At 45.9% G+C, this 11923-nt stretch overlaps 1 protein-coding gene across 1 annotated transcript in view; it reads left to right on the forward strand.

Annotated features, from left to right (window-relative positions):
* sfswap (splicing factor SWAP) overlaps positions 1-11923 on the forward strand; it is a 75827-nt gene that overhangs the window by 56025 nt on the left and 7879 nt on the right. Inside the window, exons 14-15 of the mRNA XM_063210210.1 lie at positions 6343-6722; positions 11201-11347. Of these exons, the coding sequence (XP_063066280.1) occupies positions 6343-6722; positions 11201-11347 (527 nt within the window). The remainder of the gene's footprint in view (positions 1-6342; positions 6723-11200; positions 11348-11923) is intronic.

Below are 11923 nucleotides of genomic sequence, written 5' to 3' on the forward strand. Positions count from 1 at the left end.
GGCTTGAGCTAAACCTGATGACGCACAAAGGCAGAACACGTTTTTCACTCTGAATAAAAGAGCACAAAGTCAAACAAGTGTGCGGTAAACTGTTAACCTTTTAAAGTATTGCATGCTCTTGCGTTTACCAGCACATAGAAGCTGTGCATGGATCTTTGACATTTTACAGAGATGGGAGGGATGTTGCCACACATTGGCCATACCCCTCTGGTGGCAGCTGAAAGGAACAGTCCTGGAGTGCATTCCAATATGCGAACTTGCGTCCTCCACTTGGGCTTGTGGCCTCACGTTTTGTTGATCCCCGCTTCCGTGGAGAAAACAGTTTCCCCGCTGTCATCCTAGCCAAAACTATTTTTGGGGGACTATTCTTCATTTACCATCCTGTTTGAAAATGAGAGAATGATTTTGCAATTGAGTTATTGAAATATAATGCTGTTGTCAGTGTTGTCATCACGACGTATTACTTCCTGGTACGAGGCCACAAGCTAAAGTGTAGGACGCAAGGTCGCATATTGAAAAGCACCCCAGATGTATCAATTATTTTCTTCTTTTATTCCTGGAGGCGCTCAGCCCCCCTTTGGGGTGTGTGTGTGCGTGTGTGCGTGTGTGTGTGTGCGTGTGTGTGTGCGTGCGTGCGTGCGTGCGTACGTGCGTGCGTGTGTGTGTGTGTGAGACGAGTCTGTATTTTATTTGAGTTACATTCAAGCGCTTGTTGCTGAGAGTTTTGATGATCTATGGGTGTCGGGACAGTGTATTACTCTCTCACTCACTCACTCACTCACTCACTCACTCACTCACTCACTCACTCACTCACTCACTCACTCACTCACTCACTCACTCACTCACTCACTCACTCACTCACTCACACACACACACACACACACACACACACACACACACACACACACACACACACACACACACACACACACACACACACACACACACATACATACACTCTCTCTCTCTCTCTCTCTCTCTCTCTCTCTCTCTCTCACCTTGTCCATCTCTTTTGCAGCCCGTCCCCTTATCCCTCCCTTCATCTTCCCAGACAAGTTAATTTGTTCCAAAGAGACTGGCTGGTGGTGACATCATTCTGAACAGGGCAACCTTACACTGCCATCCGTCGTCTGTGTGGACAGGTTAATCTATCCTGAGCCCCTACCTGTATGTCTGTCATCGCCATTAGATGGACACACTACATGAGTCATCTCACCTCATTGACATGCAGTGATGAGCAAACCAGACACTTTCACTCCAACCAGTCTGTCTTAATTGTAACTTTTTATCCATCACTCATCTGATTGCATTGATTGGTAAAAGTCCAAACCTCGTTAAAGCAAAGAAAGCTCCCGCACAGTTCCCATTTGCATGGTTAAATGCAACGAATTGCTTGAAGAAGGTCAGTAGACCGAAACGTTGCATTAAACCATGCAAATGTGAACAGTGTGCGGGAGCTTTCTTTGCTTTAACATTGTTGACCTAGGGGTTCCACTCCTACGCACCTGACCAAGGAGGTGTGCAAGAATTCTTCACTTACTAAAAGACCAAACCTCCAAAGTTTCTACTGTAATTAAGTCGAGGCTGTACTGTTATCCTCTTATAGTGTTTCATGTAACACTTTACTTGACGCCGGTGTCATATGCATGTCATTACAGTGTTATAAGTGTCATGTCAGTTATGCACGTGTCATAAACATTATGTCCATGTCAAACATTTTATGACTGTTGTCCTTAAGTGACAGTTGGTAATGTCACTTAAGGCCATAATAGTCATAAAATGTTTGACATGGACATATTAATGACTTATCTATGACTGTGTCATGACACTATTATGAAACTGTAATGACATGCATATGACACCGACGTCAAGTAAAGTGTTTCATTTGCCAGATGTTAAAACCCACTTTACATTCTATGCTTAAAGTGCATTGACCATCTGTGATGCTTCTAGGTGCTAAAGGGCTGTCTTCCCAGTGGGTATTCTGGCTAATTGATTATGTTGTCTAGATAACATTTAGATCCCTAAATGAGATGGACAGGGAATTTCTTTTCTAAGGCTGAAAAGGTTAAGTGGTTTCTCGGGTGCGCGTGTGTGTGTTTGCACGTGCGTGCGTTCACGCATGGGTCATTCCATGTCAATTCACATGATTCCCTAGAATCTCCCCAGGTGACCCTCTCCGATTTACCCGATATCTCACATACAGGTACCTTTTGATGTCAATTGAAAGAATACCAAGTATTAGCATCCTACGTCCAACGGTTGCGGAGATCAAGCCCTCCAAAGTTGGGGTGCCATGCCCACTTTTCAAGCCTGTGAATTGCATACAAAATTTACAAGCAGATTTAGACACCTCTGGTTTTAGTTTAAAGGAAGATACAGGCCTAAAAATCACCATGGCCCCTCAATATGACCCTGTCTACCAGATGATGTACTTACAAATGGCATGCCTTGATTATTTTTGGCTATATTAAGCCTTAAAACTGAATTTGTGAAACGCGTGTTGAAGAGTCTTGCCATTTTGGGGCTCCATATCTTGGAAACTATGTATGCTTTGGGAGTTATAATTGATTTTCCATCATATTTGGGAGCTGTACAGTGTATTTCCGAAAAATGTAGGGCGCTCAGACTTTAAAAGATAAAATAGGAGGGACTCAAAAACAGCTTTGGGACAAAATGACCTTACGGTACCCTCTACTTCAGGCCTCAAATTAACCATGTGGGCACTTGATGAGTGGAACGCCCTTTTAACCCCATGTACAGTAGCACTGTATCAAACATTCAAGCTTGGAAAAACTTTGTTAATCTTGTAAAACATATTAATCTTGGCCTTCAAAGTATATGTTTTTCTCTATATCTTATCACAGTGTCTGTTTTGTCTGCTGCCATCTGCTGGTCTAAAAAAGTAACAACAGTGTAATGTAAGAAAACAAAAGGGGCTGGAAAATCTTGCCCGTATTTTACCAATAAAGCACTGTAATTATTATACAGTATATTGCTATGTACCAATTCTGATTTTAACAAGCATGATGAATAGTAATAGTTTAAATAATTTCCTAAGTGCTTAATGCTCAATCATGATGCCAGTCCCAAGATGGCCTCACCCTGCACTACATTTCTACCAGACATGGGGGTGGGGGTGTCCTGGCAGAAATGTAATCATAATTGAGCATTCTGCATAATGCTCGTTAAAATCATAATTAATATATAGCAATATACTGTAGAATTAAAGTGCTTTATTGGTAGCCTAGCGAGCTCAACCCCTAGGGGCGTCTAGATTTCTAGGCTACTTTATTGGTAAATTATGGGCAAAATGTTCCAGCCCCTTTTGTTTTCTTACATTACACTGTTGTTGCGTTTTTTTTGACCAGCAGATGGCAGCAGACAAAACGGACACTGTGATAAGACATAGACACAAACATATACTTTGAAGGCCAAGATTAATATGAAGAACTTTGAAAAACAAAGTTTTTCCAAGCTTGAATGTTTGATATAGTGCTACTGTACATGGGGTTCAAAGGGCGTTCCACTCATCAAGTGCCCACATGGTTAATTTGAGGCCTGAAGTAGAGGGTACCGTAAGGACATTTAGTCCAAAAGCTGTTTTTGAGTCCCTCCTATTCCATCATTAAAAGGCAGAGTGCCCTACTTTTTTTGGAATACACTGTACAGTTCCCAAATATGATGGAAGATCAATTATAACTCCCAAAGCATACATAGTTTCCAAGACATGGAACCCCAAAATGGCAAGACTCTTCATCACGCTTTTCACAAATTCAGTTTTTAAGGCTTAATATAGCCAAAAATAATCAAGGCATGTTATTCGTAAGTACATCATCTGGTAGACAGGGTCATATTGAGGGGTCATGGTGATTTTTAGGCCTGTATCTTCCTTCAAACTAAAACCAGAGGTGTCAAAATCTGCTTGTAAATTTTGTATGCAATTCACAGGCTTGAAAGGGCATGGCACCCCAACTTTGGAGGGCTTCATCTCTGCAACCGTTAGACGTAGGGTGCTAATACTTGGTATTCTTTCAATTGACATCAAAAGGTACCTGTATGTGAGATATCGGGTAAATCGGAGAGGGTCATGTGGGGAAGGCGTGTGAATTGACATGGAATGACCCGCATGCATGTTGGGTATCCGACTGCGAGTGCCTCTCTTCTGCATTACATAATCCTCAGCTAAAACCCCAGATCCCACCACAAGCTTAACACGGATTGAACTGCATCAACATCTTACAATTAAATCAGAAGATCCGCTACTTGCCCTGTGGCCTCCGCATCCTCCACACACGCGGTAGTTTACTGACTTACAACTTACAACTTGTGTGTGTGAATGTGTGCGTGCGTACATGCGTTTTCTATACAGCTACAGTAGCTCACTTGTGTAAACACGTAAACAGTTGCATGCACAGCTATATCTACTGAAGTGTTTACAAAAGGGACAAAAAAACAAAGAAGCTTTTGGACTTTTTAGTCATCCATGCTTGTAATCCATTTTTCCTTCCTTTTCCATTCTTGCCTTTTGTGTCGCTCGTTCATTATTTTGTCCTCAATCTTGCCCTGGGCTCACCACTTTGGTATCTAGCACAGTAAGCAGCACAGCCTTTGGAAGGTGCCTCAGTTTCTTTCATGGCGAGGCAAGAGGCGTGAGATGGATGTTCATTTCTGTCTCTCTCACGCTCCCTCCCTCTTCCATCCTTCTCTCCCTCTCCCCTTCTCCCTCCACATATCTCCCTCTCTTTATCTCTCCTCCCTCTCTCATTTTCTGTCTCCTCTGCCTTCTCTCTCTGTCTATTCTTCTCGCCCTTCTCTCTCTCTCTCTCTACCTCTCCTCCTCCTCTCTAATTGGGCCACCTCTATAGAGCTGTGTCCTGGTTCTCCTGGTGCCTCATGGGATATATCTGACCTCGTCTCCATGTGCAACAGCAGATAATGCCACAAAAACTCAACACTTATTCCTCCACCAGCATCCTTTTGTCTCTCAATCCCAAAACACACACACATGCACGCAAGCATGCAGCGCGCACACACTATATTTTCAACCAATTGTGTTTTCCAGGCTTTTTGTCCTTTCCTCTCTCCCTGGTCATTTTTTGTCTGCTATTAGCCATAATGATCATCATTTCTGCCCCCACTATGTTACCAAAATAAGCCCACAGTTGAACCAGCAGCATGGCAGGTACAGCCATGAAAAGCTGCACCTCTTGATGGCAGGACAATGGGGATGGCAGGACCTGATGTGACTCCTGTGCTGGAGCGCCACTAATTGAACCAGATGCCACATATTGAAGCAATTAACAGCAGACGAGGCCGGCCAATTACCAGCACTGGGCAGCAGTGCATTGTGTAGCACGGAAAGCAATACCCTCCAATTAGACAGCAGAGGAGCAAGAGGGTTGTTTTGTGTGTGTGTGTGTGCGTGTGTTTTTGTGTTGAGTGACCTCTGGCCTGTGGAGGCATAAACAGATACACACACACACACACACACACACACACATGGGTCTGTTCAGACTGTGCATTTTTCTCATAACATACAGTACGTGCCTAAAATGGCGGATGTGCCATCTGGAAAATACTGGAATGCAGAATTACCTCTGGTCAACAAGCAGGCATGCACACTCACACACAGGCATGCACACACGCACGCACGCACGCACGCTCACAGGCACGCACACAGGCATGCACACACGCACGCACGCACGCTCACAGGCACGCACATAGGCAGACATGGTCCCAGCTGGAGGAATGCAGGATGTATTGGTGATCCACTGTGCCTCAACTTAAAAGCAGTTACTCCCTAATGAGTTGGGCAGGTGCGCACGCACGCACGCACGCACGCACGCACGCACGCACGCACGCACACACACACACACACACACACACACACACACACACACACACACACACACACACACACAGAGGCAGACAAGGTCCCAGCTGGTAGACTGCAGGATGTATTGGTGTTTGGCTTTGTCTCAACTTAAAGGCAGTTGCTAGCTACACTAATGAGCTGACCAGTGCACAAATGTGCGATAGGATTATGCAGATCGGATGTGTGTTTTTCCCCTCTTGCTGATGTTGTCGGAGGGAAAAAAGTCAGTTTGTGGAAACTGGTCGATAGGTGCGGTTCAATATGTCTCAGTGGGCTCCATTGTCCACAAACTGTAATTATGCTCAACCAATTGTCCTTTTTCTCTTTCTCCTTTTCTCTTTCTGCTTTTCTCTCTCTCTCTTTCTTTCTTTCTCTCTTTCTCTCTCTCTCTCTCTCTCCCTCTCTTTCTCTCTATTTCTCTCTCTCTCCCTCTCTCTCCCTCTCTCTCTCTCTCTCTCTCTCAGCCTGAGGTCATGCCCCTCATGGCTGCCCCTGCCCCGCTCCCCCTGATGTCAAGGGTGCCAATTCTGCCCCCCGACTACCAATCGGGTGAGCCCATGCCACTACCAAGAGCCAATGAGATGTCAGCACAGGCCTTCTCCTCCTCCTCTTCCTCTGCCTCTGCCCTCATCACCTCCTCCTCCGCTTCTGCCTCGCGGGGCTCGGAGAGGGAGCGAGACCGGGACCGGGACCGGGACAGGGAACGAGGGAAAGAGAGAGGAGAAAAGGAGAAAGAGAAGAAGAAGAAGAAGCACAAGAGGAGGTCGAGATCCAGGTCGAGGTCGCGCTCCAAATCCAAATCTAAATCCAAACACAGCCTGCCCAGCGCCTACAGACACCCCAGGTGAGTACTGTACCTGCTGTTTGTATGTGGACCTTTGTATAGGTGTGTGTGTGTGTGTGTGTGTGTGTGTGTGTGTGTGTGTGTGTGTGTGTGTGTGTGTGTGTGTGTGTGTGTGTGTGTGTGTGTGTGTGTGTGTGTGTGTGTGTGTGTGTGTGTGTGTGTGTGTGTGTGTGTGAACTCCCATTTGCAGCACAGACACTGCAGAGGATATACCAATGTATACAGTCTGTGTGTATGTGTATGTGCAAGTTTGTATGCTGTATCCTTACACAGCCACCATACAGGCAAACATTTCCACAAAACTTATTTAGCAGCATCTGCTGCTAAGGCTTTAACCCATTGATGCCTGAAGTTGCGTTGCGCAACATTGGCCCTGGCGCCTGGAGCTGCATTACGCAACATTCAGGCTCATGAGATTTGAGACAACTTTATTAAAAATCTCAGTTTGTTTGAGATGAATGAACACATTCTAATGAAAGATGAGGGTCTTAGCGTTAAAATGCAACTTAGTGCACATTTTTATGTTCTTCAGAAGCTGAGATATTTAGGGTTTTATAGCCTGAGGGCAGCTTTTCCTAAAAAGGGCTCAGGCATTCAGCAACCTTTTTTGCAGGTGACCTAGGCGTCAAAAGGGTTAATAAGCCATCTTCCCAATCAGCACTGAATCCTTTCATCTCAACAGGATTTTGAAGGCCATTTCTTTCCAAATGGTTTTGAAGGCCATTTCTTTCCAAATGATTTTGAAGCCCATTTCTGTCCAATTGATTTTGAAGGCCATTCCTTTCCAAATTATTTTGAAGGCCATTTCTTTCCAAATGATTTTGAAGCCCGTTTCCAAATCTCCTCTTAAATGATTTGTGCTGTGGAATCCAACACTGCAGATCTGTTTTATCATCCATGGCAGCTGGCCCAATCTGTTGTGGTCTCTGAGCAGATTCCCTCACCGAAGTCTTGCTGTAAATGCATCTCATCCCCTCATTTCACTTATTTTTTTCTTTCTCTCCCCTTCTCATTTAAACTCTCTCCCTCTCCTCCCCTCTCTCCCATCGCCACTCTCTTCCTCTTCCTTGGTCTTCTTCTTCTACTCTCTCTCTCTCTCTCTCTCTCTCTCTCTCTCTCTCTCTCTCTCTCTCTCTCTCTCTCTCTCTCTCTCTCTCTCTCTCTCTCTCTCTCTCTCTCTCTCTCTCTCTCGCACACACTCACACTAGCACAAATCCCACCATGCATTAGTACAAGCTCAGAGAAATCGTGTTCAATTAATCACCGGTTGCTGAACTTGCAGTAACTGTAGTCATATCATCCTGCCCCCCTAATATAATTGCTGTATAGTACTGTAGATTCAATCATTTCAACCCCGGGATTTGAAATCACTTCTAGTCGGAATTAGAGACTTTAGATTGAAAGCCCAGCCACCTACCCAGTCTCGCTCTGTCTGCTTTTCCGTTTCCCTACCACAGGCTTACACACACACACACACACACACACACACACACACACACACACACACACACACACACACACACACACACACACACACACACACACACACACACACACACACACACACACACACACACACACACATACACACACACACACACAACCCTCCATTGCTGTATCTGGCAAATGCGTCACCACAGGGAGAGTGGCATCCATGGTGTGTTTTCATCTACAGAGATGATGAGTAAATTTGCTCAGAACATCCTCGAGATATATATTTTTAACCCATTTTATGCCTAAGGCACTAGTAGGGGAGTTAAGTGAGTTTTGACTTCAAGTCATGATGCAAAGGTCACCTGCAAAAACCTCAAACCTCAAGAACCTGAATGCAGCGTCACTGTGTCAAGTGACAATGAAGATTACTGCAATGTTTCATTTAATTTCTACATTTGCTTCAGCAAATACGAATGGATCGTCTTTCATTTTCAACACTAAAGGCGTGTCAGAAAGTACCACACACGGTTTACAGCCAGGGAGAATAATATTTGAATAGTGGCCCTTGATTTTCGAATAGTGTGTTTGCCAAAGTGTTTGCCCTAGTGTGTACAGAATTCAAAGATGGCACTTTAACTTCAAACTGGCTTGTGTTTAAACATTATTGTATCTGCAAGCTGGTGTTGCGTAAATGGGGGATTGGAGCAAGGTGTGTCAGAGTTAAATTGAGATGGGCCTTCAGTGGTCCCTTTTTCCCTCCTCTCTCTCTATCTCTCTCTCTCTCTCTCTCTCTCTCTCTCTCTCTCTCTCTCTCTCTCTCTCTCTCTCTCTCTCTCTCTCTCCCTCGCTCCCTCTTGCCTGCAGGAGTGACGCATACCAAACATCTCCGAGCCCTCGGCCCTCACTTCAGTCAGGAGTCTCAGGCTCTGCCTCAGGGCTTCCAACTTTTCCTCTGCATATTTTATAATGTTTTTTATTCGTTGTCACTCTTTTTGTATAACTATCTCTCCACCCTGTTGGTTATTCATCTTATATCATTCAGGCCTCCTATCTGTAGTTGGCGTGACTAACACACACTAGTACAGATAACTGTAACTTTGTAAAAAAGTTCTCCTTGTCCATATAATTGAATAAGGTGTTTTGAAAGAAAATGATTAAGGTACACAACATTGTTCAATTCTTCCTAAGTTAAGCCATTAAACTTTGTTTGGGAGCATTGAACAATGTTTGTTTCAGAGCTCAAACATTTCTTTACAGTTATCTGCTGTTTGGTCCAGACTCCAGCACCTGTGCTACTGGTGTGTGCGCATTCTCTGACTTTTTCAATAAGGGGTTTTGTCATGGCTAGTAAGCATTAGCCTGGGCGAAAAGCCAACTGTTGACTCCGTCAATCAGTCTGGCAAAAGCCATGAGGAATCAGTCTCCGTGGAGGGTGGTAGATGGTCTGATCTTACTCTATCATTTAAATTAATTGGGAGTTCCAAACTCAAATTAAAACCCAGATTGTGCTTTATTAGCGTGCCTGTTACGATATAGCGTCGCAAAAGCAAACAAATAACAAAACAAAAGTGTGAATTTAGTTACCTTAACCAATCAGTAACGGAGCTCGCGGGTGAGTTCCGCGTCATCACTCTCTACTGTTTGCTGATTCGCTAAACACTGAGAGAACCGAGCTCGAGGCTTTTGCCAGACGATGTGCGTTGCCAAAATCTTTGGGTGGAGTACAGAGGATGGCATCGCAAGGCTAAGTAAACATGGTCAGAAGAACTGTTGCATAACCTAGAATAAAGTATAAGAACCACACTCCAGAGTGAGGCTTTTCTGCAAAGGAATACACCATTGCCAGCTTCCTTGAGAACCCGCTGAGGAATGAAATAATAGAGTATATTCCGTTGCACCCACCCACCTACCTATACTATAACCTCAACACCCACCTACCTATGCTATAACCTCCCCACCCACCCACCTATGCTATAACCTTCCCACCCACCCACCTATGCTATAACCTTCCCACCCACCCACCTATGCTATAACCTCCCCACCCACCCAGCTACCTATGCTATAACCTTCCCACCCACCCACCTATGCTATAACCTTCCCACCCACCCACCTATGCTATAACCTTCCCACCCACCTACCTATACTATAACCTCAACACCCACCTCACCTATACTATAACCTTCCCACCCACCCACCTATGCTATAACCTCCCCACCCACCACCCCACCTATGCTATAACCTCCCCACCCACCCAGCTACCTATGCTATAACCTTCCCACCCACCCACCTATGCTATAACCTCCCCACCCACCCACCTATGCTATAACCTTCCCACCCACCCACCTATGCTATAACCTTCCCACCCATCCACCTATACTATAACCTTCCCACCCATCCACCTATACTATAACCTTCCCACCCATCCACCTATACTATAACCTTCCCACCCACCCACCTATACTATAACCTTCCCACCCACCCACCTATGCTATAACCTTCCCACCCACCCACCTATGCTATAACCTCCCCACCCACCCCACCTATGCTATAACCTTCCCACCCACCCAGCTACCTATGCTATAACCTCCCCACACCCCCACCCACCCAGCTACCTATGCTATAAGCTCCCCACCCACTCACCTATGCTATAACCTCTCCACCCACCCACCCACCAATGCTATAACCTCCCCACCCACCCACCTATACTATAACCTCCCCACCCACCCACCCACCTATACTATAACCTTCCCACACCCCCACCCACCCACCCATGCTATAACCTCCCCACCCACCCACCCATGCTATAACCTCCCCACACCCCCACCCACCCACCTATGCTATAACCTCCCCACCCAGCTACCTATGCTATAACCTCCCCACCCAGCTATCTATACTATAACCTCCCCACCCACCCCACCTATGCTATAACCTCCCCACCCACCCAGCTACCTATGCTATAACCTCCCCACCCACCCAGCTACCTATGCTATAACCTCCCCACCCACCCACCTATGCTATAACCTCCCCGTTCTTCTCTCCCCCAGGTCTCAGTCCAGGTCTCCCAGCAGACGGGACAGGAGGGCGCGGTCACCTGACTGGCGGAGAGAGGAACGAGAACGTGAGCGACACGCTAGCGCCACCTATCGCCTGGGGAGCAGCGCCGCCCTGGGCAAGAAGCGCTCTCGATCCAGGTGAGGAGACTGGGGTGATGGAAGGCAGAGGGCAAGTGCTGGGGCAATGGAAGTGTGTTGGAAGGGAAGTGCTCTGGATTCGGGTGAAGAGAGTGGGGCAATGGAAAGGTGAGGGAAGGCAGAGCAAGTGGTGGGGCAATGGAAGTGTGTAGGGGTATGGATAGGAATAAAGGGCAATAAAGAAGTGCTGTAAATTCTGGTGAGGAGTTTGGGATAAGCTGTAGCGGCCCCGTTGAGAAACACTATTGTAGGGTTTGGGTTCGGGAATGTTGTTGGGCCACAGACAGAAGGGAGAGGCCTGACGGACTACTTTAAAAGCTGAGCTAAGCTGTTCATTGTCTCATCGAATGCAATTAAGGATATTCAGGATTTAAGAGTGCCTTTTGTAAGCACCTTCACAGTTTGTGTGATTAAGTCTCTGTATTGCAGAGACCTCTGAATAATTGAATTGAATGCGTTCCAAATGCTGGTCAACTGGCCTCCCTAAAGTAGAGCCCTTCGGCTGTATATTTCAGCCTGAGAGCAGGCAAATGGAGGAGGCCAGTGGGAGCACTGCGGAGAGTGTGTGTGTGCATT

Source organism: Engraulis encrasicolus, chromosome 11 (assembly GCF_034702125.1).
Source record: "Engraulis encrasicolus isolate BLACKSEA-1 chromosome 11, IST_EnEncr_1.0, whole genome shotgun sequence".
Lineage (NCBI taxonomy): Eukaryota > Metazoa > Chordata > Actinopteri > Clupeiformes > Engraulidae > Engraulis > Engraulis encrasicolus.